Source organism: Hemitrygon akajei, chromosome 8 (genome assembly GCF_048418815.1).
Source record: "Hemitrygon akajei chromosome 8, sHemAka1.3, whole genome shotgun sequence".
NCBI lineage: Eukaryota > Metazoa > Chordata > Chondrichthyes > Myliobatiformes > Dasyatidae > Hemitrygon > Hemitrygon akajei.
This window is the reverse complement of record NC_133131.1, coordinates 162,822,319-162,846,450: the sequence shown is the minus strand read 5'-3', so window position 1 is coordinate 162,846,450 and position 24,132 is coordinate 162,822,319. Positions and strand designations below refer to the sequence as shown.

General features: G+C 41.9%; 1 protein-coding gene across 3 annotated transcripts in view; it reads right to left on the bottom strand.

The window, feature by feature from the left end:
• Positions 1–24,132, bottom strand: part of xylb (xylulokinase homolog (H. influenzae)) — a 318,901-nt gene that overhangs the window by 276,274 nt on the left and 18,495 nt on the right. For 2 of the 3 annotated variants that reach the window (XM_073054966.1, XM_073054968.1), the window contains exon 1: positions 13,292–13,382. The exons of the other annotated variant lie outside the window; for it this stretch is intronic. In XM_073054966.1, coding sequence (XP_072911067.1) covers positions 13,292–13,342 — 51 coding nt within the window. In that variant the 5' untranslated portion in view covers positions 13,343–13,382. Of the gene's footprint in view, positions 1–13,291; positions 13,383–24,132 lie in introns of those variants that run through there. 3 annotated transcript variants of the gene reach the window in all.

The following is a 24,132-nucleotide window of genomic DNA, read 5'->3' as shown; positions in this document are numbered from 1 at the left end:
CAATGCCCTGGGCCACCTGTGTGCAGGTTTGTGACTACAGCTTCCAGTGTATCCACACCTGCTGCTTCGCCACTCGCCCATCGCCACAGGACTTGAAGTTTTTTAGCGGAATGGGTTTGGAGTCATGACTTGCGCTTGACTTGGATTAAAGTGAGGGAGAGTTGTGCAAATCGTCAGCCTCACTCTCTCGTCCCAACCTATCTGTATCCAGTTGCAAGACAGAGTCGAGACGGCTGGAGATAAGTCGGGATGCAGTGGGTGGCCAGCAGTGTCCTACGTGTCTCACTGTGCCGATTGTACTCCACAACGCTTTGCTGGGTCTGGCCTTTCTACTCGTTGGACTGCCAAGTGGTGGTCTCCTCCGCGTAGTCCGCCGAATTCAGTCTTCGCATGCGGAGGTAGACAAGCCCTAACTCACCGAGGGTTTGAGGCCCATCGGCTACCCTCACCAGGTTTTGCCGGCCAGTCGAAGCCGTTGCCCGGGGTGTGGCCGCTGTTGCATGCAAACAGCTACGAGGAACCACTGGTGAAAGCTGAGTGTCAGGTGATGACCAATGCGGACGAACTACTCAGAAGAGTACGACGTGTTCCCCGTCGGAGGTACTACCTCTCCGACACCCCATGCACAGGACTGAAAGAAGCAGAGGGTTGTAAATTTATTTGGCTCCATCTTGGGTACTAGCCCACAAAGTGCCCAGGACATCTTTAGGGAGCGGTGTCTCAGAAAGGCAGCATCCATTATTAAGGACTTCCAGCACCCAGGGCATGCCCTTTTCTCACTGTTATCATCAGGTAGGAGGTACAGAAGCCTGAAGGCACTCACTCAGCGATTCAGGAACAGCTTCTTCCCCTCCACCATCCGGTTCCTAAATGGACATTGAAGCTTTGGGCACTACCTCACTTTTTTAATATATATTATTTCTGATTTTTGTACTATTTTTAATCTATTCAATATGTATACTGTAAATGATTTACCTATTTATTTATTATGATTTTATTATTTTTCTTCTATATTATGTATTGAACTGCTGCTTGCTGCTAAGTTAATAAATTTTATGACACATACCGGTGATAATAAACTGATTCTGACTATAAAACTGGATCAGGCTTATATTTATAGTAAGGTAAGCTGTGTTTTATGAGTTTGCATTTGAAAGCAAGGTTTTGGTGAATGGCGTTTACCATTTGATTGTGCCTGTGTAAGTAATCAGATTGAGTTAAACTGCTGCAGGAGCCTGTGAAGTGTTGGATTGTTTTTGGCCTCCCTTGGTATTTTCTGCAGTTATCATCTTAATTTTGTTGATCTTTTATTATGCAGTTTTGATTTTTTTTTTGTGTTAACCACCTGGTCCTGTACCGCCACAAGTAACTGCTCTGTTCACTGGGAAGTGTTTTGAACTCTGAGCTAAGTGCTCGACGCTTCCTTGTCCACATCTAGTCTGCTCAGATCATGGGGATGTCTTCCACGCTCTTCCATTGGCTAACATTTTCTTCTATAGTAATAATAAATTAATTTTTCTGGGTGGTGCTTTCACTTACGTTTAGTGGTGTGTACTTTTTATCAGAATCACATATGCCCGTGCGGAGTGCTGAATCCTGTTTTTGTTGATGAAAACTTGTCCTTACAAGTTTTATCTGACTGTTGTGTACATTTATGTCTGTTATTCCTCTTGCTCCTGTCTTAGGTAGTGTTAATCTAAGTGTGTTCAAGTTTTCTAAAATTCGTCATTTCAATTCTTATTTTTCTTTGCAAGTTATCCAGATCGATTTCAGACCAAGAGATTATGTCAAAAGAATACATTAATATGGGCATAGCAAAAGTCTTTATTGCCTGCTATATTTTTACTATTGAACTGTTTGTCAGATTGTCTTAAGCTTTGTAGTAAATTCGTTGTAAGTTTATTATTATTTCTTTTTGCACACTGGTTAAACGATTGGTGCGGCCTTTCATTGATTCTACTATGGTTATTATTGAGTACGCTCGCAAGGAAATGAATACAGAGTTGTATATTGTGACATATATGTACCTTGATAATAAATTTACTTTGAACTTTGAAGTGAGTACAAGAGTTGAGACATCATCTTACTTTTGTACAACACAAACTGAAGAGACTGCACAAGGAATATTGAAGCTGTTCCAGTGGCCATACTATAGAAAGGATGTGATTACACTAGAGCAGATGCAGTAAAGGTTCACAAAGATGTCAGGAGTGGAGAGTTTGAGTTATGAGGAAAGGCTAGATAGACTAGAATTGTTTTTCCAGGAGCAAAAGAAGCTGAGAAGTGAGATTATAGCAGTTTATAAAATCATGACAGGCATAGATAAGGTGGATGGTCACAGGCTTTTTTTTCCATGGTAGGAGAGTTTAAAACTATAGAGCATAGGTTTAAGGTGATGAGGGAAGAAGTGAAGGGGTTGTCAGCAGCAAGTTCTGTACACAGTACATGCTGGATATATCTGGAACACGCTGTCAGAGGAAAATGTAGAGGAGGGTAAAATTACATTTACAAGATATTTGGACAGGTAGTGTATATGGACAGGAAATGTTTAGCAAGATAAACATGAGCCTATATTCTTTTTAAAGCAGCCTGTTATTCAAAGGAATCTTCAGTAAATCGCCAGCAAAAGATGGTGAATAAGTCCGGGTAACAACTAGTGAGGTAATCAAGGCAAACACTAACATTAAACATCAGTGAGGAAGGGGTAAAGATATAGACAAACAACTTTCCAGAGTCCATGAAGAGTATATTTAGTTAAGCTCAAGGTGAAAACAGTATCAAGGTTGAACAACAGCTGAGCTGATAGAATCATGAGGCTGATAAGATAAAACCGTGCTGTGCAAATATGCTGTTTCTATCTATAAGCAGAATGATACAACTTGGAAATAGTGTTATCCAAAGGATATTTGAGGCTGAGGAAATTCATGCTTATTATACACGTACAGCTAACATTTACTAGTCAGCTAAACAATAATAACTTGGGTCATCATATAACGGGAACAAAATGTAACATTTAATTATTTTGGCGATTTTGGCGATTTTGGAAAAAGGACTGATCACAATTATTAAACAGAGAAGCTATTAAAAAGTTAGAAAAGTTCAAAAAGTTCAAAGTAAATTTATTATCAAAGTACATATGTCACCATATAGAATCCTCAGATGCACCTTTCTTGCAGGCACACACTCAATAAATCCAAAACCATAATAAAATCAATGAAAGACTGCCCAACATGAGTGCTCAACCAGAGTGCAGAAGAAAACAAACTCTTCAAGAATAAAAAGGAAGAAATAAGATTAATAAATAAATAAGCATTAAATATCAAGAACTTGATATGAAGAGTCCTTGAAAGTGAGTCCATTGGTTGTGGGAACATTTCAATGATGGGGCAAGTGAAGCCATCCCCTTTGGTTCAAGAGCCTGATAGTTGAGTGATAATAACTGATCCTGAACCTGGTGGTATGAGTCCTGAGGCTCCTGTACCTCCTTCCTGAAGACAGCAGCAAAAAGAGAGCATGTCCTGGGTGGTGGAGGTCCCTGATGATGAAATGCTGCTTTCCTGCGACAGTGTTTCGTGGAGATGTGCTCAATGGTGGGGAGGGCTTTACCTACGATGGACTGGACCGCATCCACTTCTTTATGTAGGATTTTCCATTCAAGGGCATTGGTGTTCCATACCAGGCTATGACGCAGCCAGTCAATATACCCTGCACTACATATCTACAGAACTTTGTCAAAGGTTTTTTTTGTACCTCATGCCGAATCTCTGCAAAACTCCTATGTAAGGAGCACTGGTGTGCTTTCTTCGTAATTGCACTTACCTGCTGGGCCCAGGACAGGTGCTCCAAAATAATAACACCATCAGTGAGAATTATACAATGGTTTAACAATCAACGTAAGAATGATAAGGGAATGACACACTCAATAACAATCAACAGTGTCAGAAAGACTTAAAACTATACACAATAATCTCTTCAAACCAAACATATATCCCTTGCCTAAGATATCATAGTCTTGCAACCAAACAGCAGTTCATAACAATGGCATGATTTCCTTCTTTCTGGCAATGCATCAAAATGAGTTTTCAAATAGAAAACATTTTGCATTTAATGTTATAATGTTCTGAAATACCCAAGATTGAATGCAAACCATATTTCCTTCAAAATGAAGATCAATGTGCTACTGTAGATGGAAAGACAAGCTACTATGACTGATTTGTAAGTTAAGATAGTAGCTTTGTTTAATTTGAAAATGTGCTTAAGATTTTTGTAGGTTAGCCAATGTTTTGTGTGTTTTATATATAGTGTAATAATCTAAAAATAGACTTAAGGCAATAAATCAACTATTATCTAAATGAACCATAGAGAAAGTTTATGCAAGTATGACCAATTCATTCTACCATTATATCCTTGAGCCATGAAACATTCCATCTAATCCTTTAATTCACCACTTTAGTGGCATAACACATTGATCACATTAACTAAGTAGAGCCTGTGGCTCAGAGGTAAAAGGCAAGTTGTAATTATTCACTTCAGCTTAATGCTTCCAAGTGTCTCAATATGTTTTCATCATCTTAAGTATTGCAATCATTTTCATCAATGTTGTTAGATGTTAAATAACCCTGACGATCAGAAGGACTCAAAAATTGTTAAAATTATTTACAGGTTATTCCAAAGCAAAGCAGTGCCCTAGTATTTGCCTTCCATCACATTCTGTCAGAGATGTTCCAAGCGCAGGGACTTCGCGGCCCGCTCACTGCCAAAACTTAACCCCTGACTGCAGCACGTAGAGTCTGACTGAGATCAGGTGAGTGCAAACTGCCAGTAACTCCAGGCAACAGCCTGATCCAATAAACTCAAATGAAAAAACAATGATGGAGGCAAAATGTTTGCAGAGGATAGCCCAATATATGGGTAGGACTGCTTACACTGAAAGAAAGAAAGTCGGGGATTCAGACAGAGCTCAAAGTGAATACAGATGCAAGATGGAGCGAGTCATGGCAAACATTATCCACATCTCCTTTGTAAATAAATTAGATGAAACTCTTCACTGTTTTGAATTGAAATATCTTTTATCTTATTCAACTGCTGGCATGGTTAAGAACAAAAATAACCATGCAGCAATTCGGGTAACTTAACAAAATTTACATCACAATGTCCGAGATTGTAAAACAAGGCGGAAAAGGAACCAGAATTTCTTAAGTTCTTTTTCTTCCCCCAGAAAGAATCTGCACTTTAATGGAAACATGCCAGACTCCCACTGTCACAGATTACATGCAACAGTTAGGGTCAAAGTAAAGCACTGGGTTACATTTTAAAAGGTCAGAACATAGTTGAAGAGTTACTTTTTCATGAGCTTTTTTTAATTAATCAATAATGGTGTCAAATGTAAGCCAAAGATGCTGTTGAACATAGAACACATTGAAAGAGAAAAAAAAGCTTGTTCAGCAACTCCATTTATTGAAATTAGTTATAAGAATTGTTCCATAATTTACCTTCCTTACCATCATCTCAACCTGCAAGTTAACTTTTAGAGAATCCTGCACAAAGACTCCCAAGTCTCTTTGAACCTCTGATTTTTGAATTTTCTCCCCATTTCGAAAATAATCTTTTCCTTTACTCCTTTTACCAAAGTTCATGACAATATACTTTCCTGTACTATATTCCATCTGCCACTTCTTTGCCCATTCTCCCAATCTAAGTTCTTCCGCAGAGCCTCTGCTTCCTCAGCACTACCTGCCCCTCCACCTATCTTTGCATCGTCTACAGACTTGCCTACAAAGCCACCAATTCTGCCATCCTTATCATTGACATATAACATGAAAAGTACTCCCAATACAGACCCCTGCAGAACACCACTTGTCACTGACAGCCAAACAGAATAGGCCCTCTTTGTTCCAATTGTTTGCCTCCTGTCAATCATCTATTCTTGCTAGTATCTTTTCAGTAATACCATGGGCTTTTATCTTGTTAAGCAGCCTCAAGTGCAGTAACTTGTCAAAGGCCTTCTGAAAATCCAAGTAAACAGCATCCAATGACTCTCCTTTGCCTATCCTGCTTGTTATTTCCTCAAAGAATTCCAACAGATTTGTTAGGCAAGATTTTCCCTATGCTGACTTTGGCCTAATTTATCATGTGCCTCAAGTACCCCGAACTCCCGTCTTTAATAATGGACTCCAACATCTTCCCATCCACTGAAGTCAGTCTAACTGGGAAGAATTTCCTTTCTTCTGCCTCCCTCCCTTCCTTGTAACGCAATGACATTTGCAATATTCCAGTGCTCCGGAAACATTCCAGAATCTAATGATTCTTGAAAGATCATTGCTAATGCAATATCTTCAGCTCTTTCAGAAATCTGAGATGTTGCCTATCTTGTCTAGGTGACCTACCTATCTTAGAACCTTTCAGCTTTTCAAGCACCTTCTCCTTAGACTACACTCATTTCTGCCACCAACCCCCCCCCCCCCCACCCAACACTCTTGAATTTCTGGCATTCCGCTGTGAAGACTGTTGCAAAATACTTAAATTCATCCATCATTTATTTGTCCCTCATTACTACCTCTCCAGTGTCATTTTTCCAGTGATCCAATGCCCACTCTCACCTTTTTATTCTTTATATATCTGCAAAAAAACATTTTGTATCCTTTTTAATATTATTGGCTAGCTTACCTTCATATTTCATCTTTTCTCTCCTTAGGAGTTTTTAGTTGCCTTCTGTTGGTTTTTTAATTTTTTCCAATTCTTCCAATTTCCCACTAATTCTTGCTATACTATATGCCCTCCCTTTTGTTTTTATGCTGTCTTTGACTTCCCTTGTCAGCAACAATTGCCTCATCTTCCCTTGTGAATCGTCCGCAGAAACTCCAGCCATTGCTATTCTGTGATCATCCCTGCTAGTGCCCCCTTCCAATCAATTCTGGCCAGCTTCTCTCTCTGTAATTCAATTTATTCCTCTGTAATAATGATAATCTAACTTATTATGATCACTGTCCTCTAAGGGTACCTTTACTTTAAACTCCCTAATCAAATCTAGTTTATTACACAACAGCCAATCTAGTATAGCTGATCGTCTGGAGTGTTCAACCACAAGCTGCTCTAAAAAGCCACCTTGTAGGTATTCTACAAATTCCCTCTCTTGGATTCCAGCACCAACGTGATCTTCCCAATCTTACATGCATCTTGAAATCTCCCAAGACAATTGTAACATTATCCTTACCACATGCCTTTTCTATCTCCCGTTGTAATTTATATCTGACACCTTGGCTACTGTTCAGAGGCCTTTATACAACTCCCAACAGGGTCTTTGTACCCTCGCAGTTTAACTCCACCCACAAGGATTCTACATCTTCCAATCTTATACTTTCCTAGCATGGATTAGAAGACATGGTTAATGTATTAATTGACTATTTCTCATCAGTGCACCACTGTTACAGAATTCTGGAGGAGGAAAGATGACTAAAGAAGGTATTGGATGCCTAGTTGGGTAAAATGTAGGTGACTCTTCAGAGCTTGATGAGACATTTCCCAGATTCCCATAGGAAGCCAGGAAGGAGACTGCTGAGTACTAGGTTGAGATTTATAAATCTTTGTTGGCCACAGGTGAGGCGCCATATAACTGGAGGAGAGTCAGTGATATTCAACAAGGACAGTGGACTAAGATAGGTAATTATAACCCTAAATTAAGTTTAAAGACATTGGTTAGGCCACACTTGGAGTATTTTGTGCAGTCTGGGCCACATAACTAAGAAAGGATGTGCTGGTATTATTAAGGGTCCAGGGGAGGTTTATGGGAGTAATCCCAGGAATGAAAGGATTAACATATTTAATGGATCTGAGGCTATACTCGCTAGAGTTTAAAAGCATAACTCATTCATACCTACCATATATTGAAGGGCCTAGATAGACTGGATGTGGAGAGGATGTTTCCTATAGTGAGGGATTCTAGTACGAGAGGGCACAGCCTCAAAATAGGAGGACATTCCTTTAGATCAGAGGAGGAACTTCTTTAGCTAGAAGGTGGTGAACCTGCAAAATTCATTGCCACAGACAGTTGTGGAGGCCAAGTCACTGGGTATATTTACAGCAGAGGTTGATAGGTTCTTGATTAGCAAAGGCCTCAAAAGTTACAGGGAGAAGGCAGAAAAGTGGGATTGAGGGGGTATCAAATGATGAAGCAGACTCATAGACCCAGTGGGCCAATTCTGCTCCTGTCATGTGGTATGGAAGCTATTGGAAAAATGTTGTAAACGATAGGATTAATCTTTAGAGGGACTATTCAAAGATAGTCAGCACAGCTTTGCTATATGAATCCTTTCTCTTTGCTATATGATTCAGTTTTTCAAAGAGATAACAAAATATGTGAGTGCAGAGTGGTTGAAGAGACAGGATTCATACAGTCACTCTATAAATTAATCCTGTCCCTCACAATATTTTTCCAATAGCTTCCATACCATAGACTTTAATAAAGCCTTTGACCATGATCCACTTGGGGAAACTGGTCCAAAGGTTTACTGCACCTGGAATCCAAGGCAGGTTAGCAAACAAGATTCAGAACAGACAGATGATGATCACAAGGGTTGTTTTTTTTCTGACTGGAAGCTTGTGGCTAGTGGTGTAACAGAAGCATAGACCCCTTATTTTGTATTTGTGTGTCCTTGTTCCTGACGCTCCCACTAGTGAAAAAAATGAGAGTGACCATAGTCAAATATACAAGATAAGAAAGAGGGTTTGATAACAAACTTTATTTAATTAATTCAAAACATCCAATTCACCCCAGTCTACACCCCAAATTAATTTAACCCAATCCGCAACCAAAACTTTAATAACATTATAATACTCAAGAGCAGAATTAGGCCATTCAGTCCCATCAAGTCTGTTCTGCCATTCAATCATGGCTGACTCATTATCCCACTCTACCCCATTCTCTTGCGCTCTCCTCATAGCCTTTGAATAATCAAGAAACTATCAACCTCTGCCTTAAATATAGCCAATAACTTGGCCTGCACAGCCATCTGTCACAATGAATTCCACAGATTCTCTAGCTGAAGAAATGTTTCCTCATCTCTGTTCTAAATAGTCATCCCTCTATTCTGAGGCTGTGCCCTCTGGTCCTAGACTCTCCCACTATAGGAAACATCATCTCCACATCCACACTATCTAGACTTGCAATATTTAGGTTTCAATGAGATCCTCCCCATCATTTTTCTAAATCTGTCAAGTACAGACCATCTAAATCAGGGGTGTCAAACTCATTTTAGGTCATGGGCCGGATTGAGCAAAATGCAGCTTCATGCGGGCTGGATCAGTCGGACGCGTGCGAACGCAGCTTTCGTTGCCTCCGTTTTTTCAGCCTGCTCTCATGTGTCTCAGTGTCTGCTATAACTACAAAGTGTTTCACTTTACAAATTCCGTTTCTTATGAAGAAGACTGCCGAGCAAGACTGCCGAATAAACACTAAAAACCCTGAAAACCTGGTACCTGAATAAACTCAGCAATAGCCATATCATACGCCATAGGCGCTTCGATTACTGGGGCCAGCTTTAATAGTAATTAGATATTATCTTGCGGGCCAAAGATAATTCCACCGCGGGCCGGATTTGGCCCACGGGCCTTGAGTTTGACATATATGATCTAAATGATCCTCCTATGTTAACCCCTTTGTTCCTGGGATCATTCATGTGAATCTTAAGAGAGGAATGCAGCAGAAAGGAAATTTTAGACCAGTTAGCCTGACCTCAGTGGTTGAGAAGATGGTTTCCTTCAGGGAAAGTCCTACCTGACAAACCTGTTGGAATTCTTTGAGGAGATTACAAGTAGGATAGATGCAGTGGATGTTGTATATTTTTACTTTTAGAAGGCCTTTGACAAGGCCTTTGCCACACATAAGGCTGCTAACTAAGTTAAGAGCTTATGGTATTACAGGAAAGTTACTAACATGGCTAGAGCATTGGCTGATTGGTAGGAGGCAATGAGTGGGAATAAAAGGATCCTTTTCTGGTTGGCTGCCAGTGACTAGTAGTGCTCCGCAGAGGTTGTGTTGGGACCACTTCTGTTTATGCTGTATGTAAATGATTTAGATGATGCAATAGATAGATGGCTTTGTTGCCAAGTCTGATACGAAGATTGGTGGAGGGGTAGGTAATGTTGAGAAAACAGGTAGGATACTGTGCTGAGGACTTGTACAGAGTAGGAGAATGGGCAAAAAAAGTGGCAAATGAAATACAATGTTGGAAAATGCATGGTCATGCACTTTAGTAGTAGAAATAAATGTGTAGACTATTTTCTAAACAGGGAGAAAATCCAGGAATCTGAGATGCAGAGGGACTTGGGAATCCTTGTGCAGAACATGCTAAAGGTTAGCTTGCAAGTTGAGTTGGTGAGGAGGAAAGCAAATGCCATGTTAGAATTCATTTCATGAGGCCTAGAAGATAAGAGCAAGGATGTGATGCTGAGGCTTTAAGGCACTGGTGAGGTCTCACCTTGAGTATTGTGAACAGTTTTGGGCTCCTCATCTTAGAAAAGATGTGCTGACATTGGAGGGGGTCCAGAAGAGGTTCACAGGATGATTCCAGGAATGAAAAGGTTATCATACAAAGAACGTTTGATGGCTCTGGGTCTGTACGCACTGGAATTCAGAAGGGTAAGTGGGGGATCTCATTGAAAACTCTCAAATATTGAAAGGCCCAGACAGAGTAGATGTGGAAAGGATGTTTCCCATGGTGGGAGAGTCTAGGACAAGAAGGCATAGCCTCAGGATAGAGGGGCACCCTTTCAAAACGGAGATGCAGAGAAATTTCTTTAGCCAAAGGGTGGTGAATTTGTGGAATTTGTTGCCACATAAAGCTGTGGAGGCCAAGTCGTTGAGTGTAGTTAAGGCACAGATTGATAGGTTCTTGATTGGACATGGCATCAAAGGTTACGGGGAGAAGGCTGGGAACTGGGGTTGAGGAGGAGGTAGAAAACAGGATCGGCCATGATTGAATTGCAGAGGAGACTCGATGGGTCAGCCAGATAGCCTAATTCTGCTCCTATGTCTTATAGTCTATGGAATCACCTCTGGACCTTCTCCAATACTAGCACATCTTTTCTTAGCTCAGAACTGCTCACAACATTCAAAGTGTGGTCTGACCAATGTCTTATAAAACCTCAATATTACATCCTTGCTCTTGTATTCTAGTCCTCACAAAATGAATGTTAACATTACAATTGCCTTCCTTAACACCAACTCAACCTGGAAATTAACCTTTAGGACTCCAAGTCCCTTTGCACTTGTGAACTATTTCCTAAATGGGAAGAAAATTCAAAAATCTCATCTTTATTTCTTCTGCCAAAGTGCATGACTATGCACTTCCCTACACTACATTCTGTCTGCCACTTCTTTGCCCATTCTCCCAATCGGTGTATGTTCTTATGCAACCACCCTGCTTCGTCAACACTACCTGAACCTCCACTTACCTTTGTATTAACTGCAAACCTGGCCACAAAGCCATCAATTCCATTATCCAAATCTCTGGCCTATGCAGTGAAAAGAAGCAGTCCTGACACCAACACCTGCGACACACCACTAATCACCAGCAGCCAACCAGTAAAGGTCCCCTTTATTCCCACTCTTCGCCTCCGGCCAGAGAGCCAATTTTCTAGCCATGCTGGTTTCTTTCCTGTAATATCATGGGCCCTTATCTTGTTAAGCAGCCTCATGCGTGGCACCTCGTCAAAAGGTCTTCTGAAAATCCAAGTACACTACATCCACTGATTCTCCTTTGTCTATCCTGCTTGTTAATTCCTCACAGAACTCCGACAGATTTGTCAAGCAATGTTTCCCCTTAAGGAAACCATGTTGAATTTGGATTACTTTATCATGTGCCTTTGGGTAACACGAAACCTCATCTCATGGGCATTCTACAAATTCCCTTGCTTGGGATTCAGCACCAACCTGGCTTTCCCAATCTACCTGCATATTGAAAACCTCCATGACTGTCACAACATATGCCTGTTGTACGTGTTATTTCTATCTCCCATTGTAATTTGTAGCCCACATGTTGGTTACTGTTCAGAGGCCCATGTATAACTCCCAACAGGGTCTTTTCAACATTGCAATTTCTTAACTCTACCTACAAGGATTCTACCTACAAATCCTTTGACACCTCTTGCCAAGGATTTGGCTTCATTTTATTACAAGAGCCAAACCACACCACCCCTTCTGCCTATCTGCCTGATCTTTCAATATAATGTGTATCCTTGAATGTTAAGCTCCCAACTATGATCTTCTTTCAACCACAACTCTGTGATGCCTACAACATATCTGTCAATCTTTAACTGCACTACCAAATTATCTACCTTATTCCAATTATTGTGTGCATTCAATGTAACAGCTTCAGTCCTGTACTCATCACCCTTTTTCAGTCTGGCTCCCTGTTACACTTTAACTCATCCCACTGACCGCAATTTTGTCCTATCAACTGCTTGACCCTCCTACAGTCTCACTACACGGGACTGGTTGTATATGAACTGCCCCATCGTCAGCCCTATCACTCTGATTCACATTCCCCCTACCAAACTAATTTAAACCCTCCTCAACAGCCTTTAGCGAAACTTGCACAAGCATATTGATCCCCTTTGGGTTCAGGAGCAACCTGTTCCTTTTGTACAGGTCATACCTTCACCTTACTGCTTTATTGTCCTGTTTATTAGTTATTGTAATGCCTGCACTGTTTTGTGCACTTTATGCAGTCCTGAGTAGGTCTGTAGTCTAGTGTTTTTTCTGTGTTATTTTTTACATAGTTCAGTCTAGTTTTTGTACTGTGTCATGTAACACCATGGTCCTGAAAAACGTTGTCTCATTTTTACTATGTACTGTACCAGCAGTTATGGTCGAAATGACAATAAAAAGTGACTTGACTTCAGAAGAGATCCCAATGAACCAGTAATCTGAAACCCTGCCACCTGCACCAATTCAGCAGGCACATGTTCTTACCCTCACTATCCCTTGGAGTAAGCATCAACCCAGAGATTACTACCCTAGAGTACCCTATTCCAACACCACTAACAGCGCCTCTAGCCCGTCCTGTCCGAACCTTCCTTAACCCGATGACTTACACCAGGTCCATACCCCACCTCCATCCTCTCCTTTCCTCCCTAACACCAGACTGATCCCTAACCACGGGTTACACGACCCGCCCTGCACGCAGTAGTTGATAATCTGCCATCGTGGACCACCACCACCTGCAGATGCCCAGGAAGCCGGTGAGGAAGCGGAAACCAATGGGCGGGGAGGGTTCGCCCGAGCGCGCCTCACCTGCTGCGTGCTGAGGTCGATGCCCAGGTAGCACTCTCCGCCTGCCGCCATGTTCGCTGTCACCTGCCGGCCGGAAGGGGGAGCAGAGCGCGAGGCGGGCGCGAGGCGTACGGCAGCGCGGGGGAGGCGGGGCAACAGCAGGGCTGGGCGGGACTAACTGAAGCCCCGCCGGGCCTGCGCGATTAAAGAGAGCGCGGAGCGGCCGCGGCCTAGAGACCAGACCCCGCCAATCCCGATGCGGGGTCTCGGCCCGAAACGTCGGCTGTTCACCGCCTGGCCTGCTGAGTTCATCCCGCATTTTGTGTGTGTTAGACGGTTCGTGGTGAGCCAGGCGAGCACCGAGGAGGAGCGATGCGGGACGGAGAGCCCGTGGCATTGGCAGGCTGTCGAGCTAATCAGCAAGAGGGGCTGGGCGAGTGGGGATGCCGCCCACAGTGCGACGTTAGCCGGAGTTTCCTCAGCCCTCAGCGTCGATCTGTGTTCGTCTTCTCTCCGTGGGCGAAATCCCATCTTTCCCAGTTATGTCCACCTCCTCCGGTGAATGGAGTCAATGCGTCATGGAGCACTACAGCACATAAAAAGACCCACCGCCCGTCGGTTATTCTGCCTAGTCCCACCAACCCGCATTTGGACCACGGCCCTCCATATCTCTTGTATCTACAACCCATCCAAACTTCTCTTAAATGTTGTGATCCACCACTTTTGATGGCAGCTCCTTCCACACTCTCACCACCCTCTGAGTGAAGAAGTTCCACCTTGTGTCCCCACTTAAACATTTCACCTTTCACCCTTAATGGAATAAAGGAAATTCCAGAGGCCAGAGAGGAGCTTGCCCAGGTGCATTGAAGGCAGATGGTGGGGGGGGGGGATGACAGCAGAACAGAAGTGGCTCAAGTCTCTGGGAATAGTTCACAAGGCACAGGATAGATATGTCCCTCAGAATCAGGTTTATTATCACTGGCATGTGTTGTGAAATTTGTTCTTAAATGGTGGTGGTAGGCAACCATGGCTGACAAGGGAAGCTAAGGATTGCATAAAAACCAAGGAAAGGGCATATAAGGTAGCAAAAGTGAGTGGGAATTTGGATGATTAGGAAGCTTTTAAAATCCAACAAAAGGCATCTAAAAAGCTGTAAGAAGGGAAAAGATGAAATATGAGGGCAAACTTGCCAATAATATGCTTTCCATTGGGACAGGCTCCACCTGAATTGTGATGGGACTTGGATCCTGGCAAGTCTCATAACTAGGGCTGTGGATAGGGCTTTAAAGCAAATAGCAGTGAGGTGGGTTCAACAGATAAAGTAAAAGAGAAAAGTGTGGATAAAGATAAGTTAAAGCAAAAGTTAAAAAAGAGAAAAGTAAGGGTGGAGTACAGAGAAATCAAGTGCAAAAGGGACAAAGATGACTAGATTTTAAAAGCTCAATGAGTGTAAGAGCACTTTCACTGAATGCCTATAGCATTTGAAATAAGGTCAGTAAACTTGTGGCACAAATCAGTACAAAGGGGTATGATTTAGTGGCTATTACACTGACATGATTGCAGGGAAGAGAGGATTGGGAATTAAATATCCAAGGATATCAGGGAATACAGAAGGATAGGCAGGAAGGTAAGGGAGGTGTGGTAACATCTTAATTAGGGATGAGATCAGGGCGATAGATGATATAAGATCTAAGGAGCAGAATATTGAATCCATCTAGGTAGAGGTTAGGAATAGTAAGGAGGGAAAATCACTGATGGGAGTTAACTATAGGCTACCGAATAATAACATTACAGTGGCACAGGCAATAAACCAAGAAATATCCGAGGCACGTAAGAATGGAACTGCAGTTATCATGGGGGACGTTAACTTGCACATAGATTGGGTGAATCAAGTTGGTCGAGGCCGTCTTGAGGAAGACTTCATAGAATGCATCCATGATGGCTTTCTGGAACAGCATGTTACTGAACCTACAAGGGAATGTGCTATCTTGGATCTAGTCCCATACAATAAGACAGGTAAAACTAGCAATCCTGTTGTTAGGGATCCTCTTGAAAAGAGTGATCACAGTATGATTGAATTTCTCATACAAATGGGGAGTGCAATTATTTTGATCTAAAACCAGTGTATTATGACGAAACAAGGGAGATTACAACAGCATGTGGGAGGAATTGGATAGGGTAGATTGGGAACACAGGTTGAGGAACAGTGGAAAACTTTCAAAGAGATTTTTCATGGCGCTCAACAAAAGTATATTCCAGTTAAAAGCAAGGACAGTAAGGGTGGGAGAGCCAGCCATCAATAACTAAGGAAATAAAGTAAGGCATCAAGCTGAAAGCTTGTGCATACACAGTCACCAAGAGTAGTGGGAAACTGGAAGATTGGGAAAACTTTAAAAAGCAAAAAAGAACCACAAAGCAAGCAATAAAGAAAGGGAAGATAGATTATGAAAATAAACTAGCACAAAATATAAATGCAGATAGTAAAAGTTTTTATAATTATATAAAGCAGGAAAGGTGAACATATGTCCCTTGGAGGACAAGAAGGGAAAATTGATATTGGGTAATGAGGAAATGGCCGAGGCTTTGAATGACTACTTTGTGTCTGTCTTCACGGTGGAAGACACATCTAACATGCCAAAGAGAGATGATATGGATGTGATGGGAGGTGAGGACTTTGATACTATAGCTATCACTAAAGAGGTAGTGCTGAGCAAACTTGGCCTAAAAATAGACAAGTCCCTTGGTTCTGATGGAATGCATCCCAGGGTACTGAAAGAAATGGCAGAGGGTATAGTGGAGGCTTTGGTGATAACTTATCAAAATTCACTGAACTCTTGGCAGGTCCCAGCAGATTGGAAGAAGGCGAATGTCATGCCACTGTTCAAAAAAGGATATAGGCAAATGGCAGGTAACTATAAGCCAGTTAGTTTTATATCTGTAGTTGGGAAAATGCTTGAAGCTATCATTAAAGAAGAAATTGCAAGCCATCTGGAAAGAAATGGATCCATCAAGCAGATGCAGCAAGGATTCAGCAAAGGCAAGTCCTGTTTGACAAATTTCTGGAGTTCATTAATGTATAACGAGCACAGTGGATAGAAGGGAACAGATGGATATCACTTACTTGGATTTCCAGAAGGCATTCGATAAGATGCTACATAAAATATTTATCCATAAGATAAGCATACATAGAATTGGGGGTGATGTATTTTCAGGATAGAGGATTGGTTAAATAATAGAAAGCAGAGAATTGGAATACATGGATGTTACTCTGGTTGGCAATCAGTGGTGAGTGGTGTGCCACAGGGGTTGCTGCTGGGCCCACAACTGTTCACGATGTAAGTTAATGATCTGGAAAGGGGGACCAAGTGTTGTGTAAGTCTGCTGATGACACTAAATTGAGTGGAAAAGCAAATTGTGAAGAGGACACCAAGAGTCTGCAGAGAGATATACATTGGTTAGGTGAGTGGGCAAGGGTCTGCAGGTGGAGTACAATATTGGTATATGCGAGGTTATCCATGTTGGAAGGAAAAATGGAAGATCAGGTTATTATTTGAATGGTAAAAGACTGCAGCATGCTTCTGTGCAGAGGAACTTGGGAGTGCTTGTGCATGAGTCACAAAGGGTTGGTTTGCAGGTGCAGCAGGCTATCAAGAAGGCAAATGGAATGTTGGTCTTCATTGCTAGAGGGATTGAATTCAAGAGCAGGGAGTTATGCTGCAACTGTACAGGGTACTGGTGAGGCTGTACCTGGAGTACAGCATGCAGTTCTGGTCTCCTTACTTGAGGAAGTATATACTGGCTTTGGAGGCGGTGCAGAGGAGGCTCACCAGAATGATTCCAGACATGAGGGAGTTAGGCTATGAGGAGGATTGAGTCGCCTGGGACTGTACTTGCTGGAATTCAGAAGAATGAGAGGAGATTTTATAGAAACATATAAAATTATGAAAGGGATAGATGAGATAGAGGCAGAAAGTTGTTTCCACTGGTAGGTGAGACTAGAATTAGGGGACATAGCCTCAAGATTCAGGGGAGCAGATTTAGGATAGAGATGATGAGGAACTGGTTTTATCAAAGAGTGGTAAATCTATGAAATTCTCTGCCCAGTGAAGCAGTGGAGCCTATGTCAGTAAATATATTTAAAACAAGGTTGGATAGATTTTTGGATAGTAGAGGAATTAAGGGTCATGAGGAAAAGGCAGGTAGGTGGAAATGAGTCCCTGTCAGATCAGCCATGATCTTATTGAATGACGGGAGTAGGCTCAACAGGCCAGATGGCCAAATCCTATTTCTTATGTTCTTATGTAATATAAAGCAGGATACTAAAAGTTTTCTCAGTTATATAAAGAATAAAAGAAAGGTGAGAGTTGATATTAGACCACTGGAGAATGATGCTGGTTAAGCAGTAATGGAGAACAAAGAAATGTCAGATGAATTTAATGGGTACTTTGCTTTAGTCTTCACTGTGGAAGACACTAGCAGTGTGCCAGAGGCCCATGAGTGCCATTGCTATTACAAAGGAAAAAGCGCTAGGCAAATTCAAAGGTCTTAAGGTGGATAAGTCACCTATACTACATCCCAGAGTCGTGAGAGAGGATGCTGAAGAGATAACGGATGCATTAGTCATGAACTTTCAAGAATCATTTGATTCTGGCATGGGTCCCAGAGGACTGGAAAATTGCAAATGTCACTCCACTGTTTAAGAAGGGAGGAAGGCAAAAGAAAGGAAATTATAGGCCAGTTAGCCTAACCTCAGTGGTTGGGAAAGTGTTGGAGTCTATTATTAAGGATGAGGTTTCAAGCTACTTGGAGACTAATGATAAAATAAGTCAAAGTCAGCATGGTTTCTGTAAAAGGAAATCTTACCTGACAAATCTGTTAGTGTTGTTCGAGGAAGTAACAAGCAAGGTGGACAAAGGAGAGGCGTGGATATCACTTACTTAGATTTTCAGAACACATTTGATAAGGTGCCTCACATGAGGCTGTTGAACAAGATAAAACCCTATGGTGTTACAGGAAATATACTGGCATGGATAGAGGAATGGCTGACAGGCAGGAGGCAGCGAGTGGAAATAGAAGGGGCATTTTCTGGTTGACTGCCAGTGACTAGCGGTGTTCCTCAGGGGTCAGTATTGGGACCATTACTTTTCACGTTGATTGCAATTGATTTAGATAATGGAATTGATGGCTTTGTGGCCAAGCTTGTGGATGATATGAAGATAGGTGGAGGGGTAAGTAGTGCTGAGGAAGCAATGCGATTGCAGCTGGTCTTAGACAAATTGGAAGAATGGGCAAAAAAGAGGCAGACGGAATACAGTGTTGGGAAATGTATGATAATGCATTTTGGTAAAAGGAGCAATAGTGCGGACTGCTATCTAAATGGGGAGAAAATCTAGGCATCAGAGGTGCAAAGGGACTTAGGAGTCCTCATGAAAGACCCCAGAAGGTTAATTCACAGGCTGATTCTGTGGTAAAGAAAGCAAATGCAATGTTGGCATTTATTTCAAGGGAAATAGAAGATAAAACCAAGGAGATAATGCTGAGGCTTTATAAGACACTAGTTAGGTTGCACTTGGAGTATTGTCAACAGTTTTAGGCTCCTTATCAGAAAGAGAGTCTGGAGGAGTTTCTCGAGCATGATACCGGGAATGAAGGGATTAACATATGAGGAGCATTTGGCAGCGTTGGGCTTGTACACACTGGAATTTAGAAGAATATGTGGGATCTCATTGAAACCTACCGAATGTTGAAAGAACTAGATAAGGTGGATGTGGAGAGGCTGGTTCCTCTGGTGGGGGTATTCAGAACAAGAGGGCACAGCCTCAAAATTGAGGGGTGACCTTTTAGAACAGAAGTAAGGAAGAAATTTTTTAGCCATGGAGTGGTGAATCTGTGGAATACTCTGCCACAGACTGCAATGGAGGCCAAGTCTGCGGGTATATTCAAAACAGTTGATAGATTCCTGATTGGTCGGAGCATCAAGGGATATGGTAAGAGGGCAAGTGTATGGGGTTGAATGGGATCCGGGATCAGCCATGATGAAAAGACAAAGCAGACTCAATGGGCTGAATGGCGTAATTCTGCTGCTATGTCTTATTGTCTTTACCCATAACCTCCCGTTCTAGTCTCACCCAACCTCAGTGGCAAAAGCCTGTTTGCATTTACTCTATGTATTTTGTATACCCCTATCAAATCCCTCTCATTCTCCTCATTGTCCATTTTGTTGATAGCAGACACAGGACTGAGAGGTGATTCAGAGTAATCAATGTAAGTTCAGTTTGTAGGTGGTACATACTGGACCCCAAGTGTGCCAGTGATGGATAGAATGAATGCTTGGGCTGCTCGATGGGCTGCTTTGTATATGGTCAAATTTTTTGGAGTTACATTTCATCATCTAGAATATTCTATGGCACTCCTGACTAATGCTGTCAGAAATGCTTTGAGATGTAAGGAAGTGTGTCATTTGTTCCAAGACACCCAGTATCTGATCTGCTTTTGTAGCCATGATTTTTGTATTTGGTCTAGTTCCGATTCTGGTCATTTGGTGGCGTTGTGTATTGAAGATGTATAATGCGTAATGTAATGCTTTGATAGTTGGATACGCTCTTGATGGACATGGTGCCTGGCACTTTTGTAGCGCTGTCCTGATGGTGAGATCATGGACCGTCACAAAATATTTCCCATTGGTTTCTGTTTTCCAGCGTGTTTTAATCCTACAGCCCATCAACAGCAGCTTTGACATTTTATTCTTTTATCTGCCATTCAATCATGGCTGATCCTTTTTTCCCCTCCTCAGCCACACTCCCCGGCCTTCTCCCCATAACCTTTGATGCCATGTCCAATCAAAAACCTATCAAGCTCTGCCTTAAATACACCCAATAACCTGGCCTCCACAGCAGCCTGTGATAACAAATTCCACGAATTCACCACCTGGCTAAAGAAATTTCTCTGCAGCTCTCTTTGAAATGCGCACCCCACTATCCTGAGGCTGTGCCCTCTTATCCTAGACACCCCCACCATGGAAAACATCCTTTCCATAAGACCACAAGACATAGGAGCACAATTAGGCCATTTGGTCCATCGACTCTTCCCACATCTACTCTGTCTAGACCAGGGATAGCCAACCTATGGCGCATTGGATGATTGGAAGCGGCGCATTGCACCCCAGTAATGATAATAAAAAAGTAAGCCTACTCATGCAAAAAGTATTAACCAAAAACCGATTTGTAGAGAAAAAAATCTAACAGGAATTCAAGTACCTTAGAACTAGAAATGGGTTTTACTGAGAATAAATCTAAAACTTAGCAATTATTTTTAGCAATTTTATTATTTCGTGCACATCTTTTGGTGAATGTTATCTTCTTTCACATTAATCTGTTTTCAATTTTTAAAAAATGTTCAATGAGTCAAACTAGGAAAGAAGGACTTTTGTTCTGCAGTCGTTCCATAACTGTTCAATACACATTTGATACTTGTTTGATCCCGAGGCGCCAGGCGCCTACACCAGCGGTGCGTCGCAGGTTTTTGCCAGTCAGTTTACAATTAACACTCGTGTGCTATGGAGTTGTGCTTTGTTCGTCCTTTGTGAACATTTGCAGTTCTGGACTTTTTCGAAAATTAAGCCTTGTTTTTACATTCAGTTACCCATCACAGTGCAAAAGAAAAGCAGAAAGTGATAGTAAGCGTGAATTCAATGAACAGTGGGAAAATGAGTTCTTATTTATAGCGGGTCTGTCAGGAAAACCGTTGTACATTGTTTGTGAAAACACTTTCTCACATAATAGAAGACATGATCTTAATAGACACTATAAAAAACAACATCAGACTGAAATAGAAGGAAAACTGAAGCTGGTGCTTGGGTCTGAGTTACGGAAAGAATATTGTGATTGAGAAAAAGGAAGAAATCAAAAGAAGACAAAATATATTTGTTAAAAGTCTCATGAAGGTAAGTAATGTTTATCTTGTTTTTATATTAAATCAATATATCATGTAAAAATGCTAAATATGTCTATATTAACATATTTTTACAAGAATTGAATGGGGGTACAAGAGTTGTACGGCGCGTCTGAACTCGTGTGAAAAAATTAACACATAGAATGTAAAAGATTGGCCACCCCTGGTCTAGGCCTTTCAACTTTCGAAAGGTTTCAATGAGATCCCCTCTCATCCTTCTAAATTCCAGTGAGTACAGACCTAGAGCTATCAAATATTCCTCTTATGATAATCCTTTCATTCCTGGAATCATTCTTGTGAACCTCCACTGAACCCTCTCCAAGATCAACACATCTTTTCTTAGATGAGGAGCCCAAAACTGTTCACAATACTCAAAATGAGGCCTCACCAGTGGCTTATAGAATTTGAGCATCAAATCCCTGCTCTTGTATTTTAGACCTCTTGAAATGAATGCTAACATTGCATTTGCCTTCCTCAACAATTAACTCTTAATTTCAGTATTGTATTGCATTATAAAATTCCATGTACTGGTCCATAATTCCTTGAAAATGTATCACAAGTTATTGAAGTTAGGGTCGAAAAGATAGCTTTTGCCACATTGGTCTTCATTAATCAGAGTACTGAATGCAGGAAACATAGAAAACCCTATAACACAATACAGGCCCTTCTGCCCACAATGCTGTGCCGAACTTGTACTTACTTTAGAAATTACCTCGGGTTACCCATAGCCCTCTGTTTTTCTGAGCTCCATATACCTAACCAGGAGGCTCTTAGAAGACTCTATCATATCCGTCTCCACCACCGTCACCAGCAGCCCATTCCACGCACTCACCACTATCTGCATAAAAAACTTACCCCTGACATCTCCTCTGTACCTGCTTCCAAGCACCTTTAAACTGTGCCCTCTCGTGCTAGACATTTCAGCCCTGGAAAAAAGCCTCTGACTATCACACGATCAATGCCTCTCATCATCTTATACACCTCTATCAGGTCACCTCTCATCCTCCGTCACTTCAAGGAGAAAAAGCCAAGTTCACTCAACCTATTCTCATAAGGCATGCTCCTCAAACCAGGCAACATCCTTGTAAATCTCTTATGCACCCTTTCTATAGTTTCCACATCCTTCCTGCAGTGAGGTGACCAGAACTGAGGACAGTACTCTAAGTGGGGTCTGACCAGGGTCCTATATAGCTGTAACATTATCTCTCAGTGCTTAAACTCAATCCCACAGTTGATTAAGGCCAATGCACCATATGCCATCTTAACCATAGAGTCAACCTGAGCAGCAGCTCTGAGTGTCCTATGGACTCAGACCTCAAGATCCCTCCGATCCTCCACACTACCAAAAGAGTCTTACTATTAATACTATATTCTGCCATTATATTTGAACTACCAAAATGAACCACCTCACACTTATCTGGGTTGAACACCATCTGCCACTTCTCAGCCCAGTTTTGTATCCTCTGGCAGCCCTCCACACAATCCACAACACCCCCAACCTTTGTGTCATCAGCAAATTTACTAACCCATTCCTTCACTTCCTCATCCAGGTCATTTATAAAAATTACGAAGATCTGTCCCAGATCAGATCCCTGAGGCACACCACTGATCACCAACGTCGATGCAGAATATAACCCGTCTACAACCACTCTTTACCTTCTGTGGGCAATTCTGGATCCACAAAGCAATGTCCCTTTGGATCTCATGCCTCCTCACTTTCTCAATAAGCCTTGCATGAGGTACCTTATCAATTGCCTTGCTGAAATCCATATACACTACAATAACTGCTCTACCTTCATCAATGTGTTCAGTCACATCTTCAAAAAATTCAATCAGGCTCGTAAGGCATGACCTGCCTTTGACAAAACCATGCTGTTGAGCTTCAGCTACAACACAGAGTCTTTGCCATCTTCAGAAGTTTTCTGATGACTCTGCCATAGTTGGATGCATCAGCAAGGGAGATGAGGCTGAGTACAGGGCGACGGTGGGAAACTTTGTCACATGGTGCGAGCAGAATCATCTGCAGCTTAATGTGAAAAAGACAAAGGAGCTGGTGGTGGACCTGAGGAGGGCTAAGGCACCAGTGACCCCTGTTTCCATCCAAGGGGTCAGAGTGAACATAGTGGAGGATTACAAATACCTGGGGATACAAATTGACAATAAACTGGACTGGTCAAAGAACACTGAGGCTGTCTACAAGAAGGGTCAGAGCCATCTCTATTTCCTGAGGAGACTGAGGTCCTTTAACATCTGCCAGATGATGCTGAGGATGTTCTACAAGGCTGTGGTGGCCAGTGCTATCATGTTTGCTGTTGTGTGCTGGGGCAGCAGGCTGAAGGTAGCAGACACCAACAGAATCAACAAACTTATTCATAAGGCCAGTGATGTTGTGGGGGTGGAACTGGACTCTCTGACGATGGTGTCTGAAAAGAGGATGCTGTCCAAGTTGCATGCCATCTTGGTTGGTATGGCTGTAACGAAACCCAATTTCCCTCGGGATCAATAAAGTAAGTCTGTCTGTCTGACTATTCCTTTTTTTTTCATCAGGCAATTTGTATTTCTTTTTAAGTATTAACTTCAAGTAACAATTTACAAAGTTTTCCAATTCCTCCCCAAGACTGAATGAGCAGGAGTTTTGCTACTCACAGCTATTACCTCTCCACTCCCCCCCCCCCCCAAGTAATGGTAACTGCATGAGGGAATAAATGTTATCACTGAGGGTGAGAAATTGTACCCAACTGTTGCAAAAAAAACCCTGCTGAGTTAATGTTTTTCTTTCAGTAAATGACAATGAACGATTAACTTCAATTAACTTTTGGTTCCAGAACTGTTTTCAAACAGAAGAAATACTGCTGCTTCTCACCAGTCCACTGTAATCTCAATCACAACAGTGCTCCTCCCCTAAGGAGAAT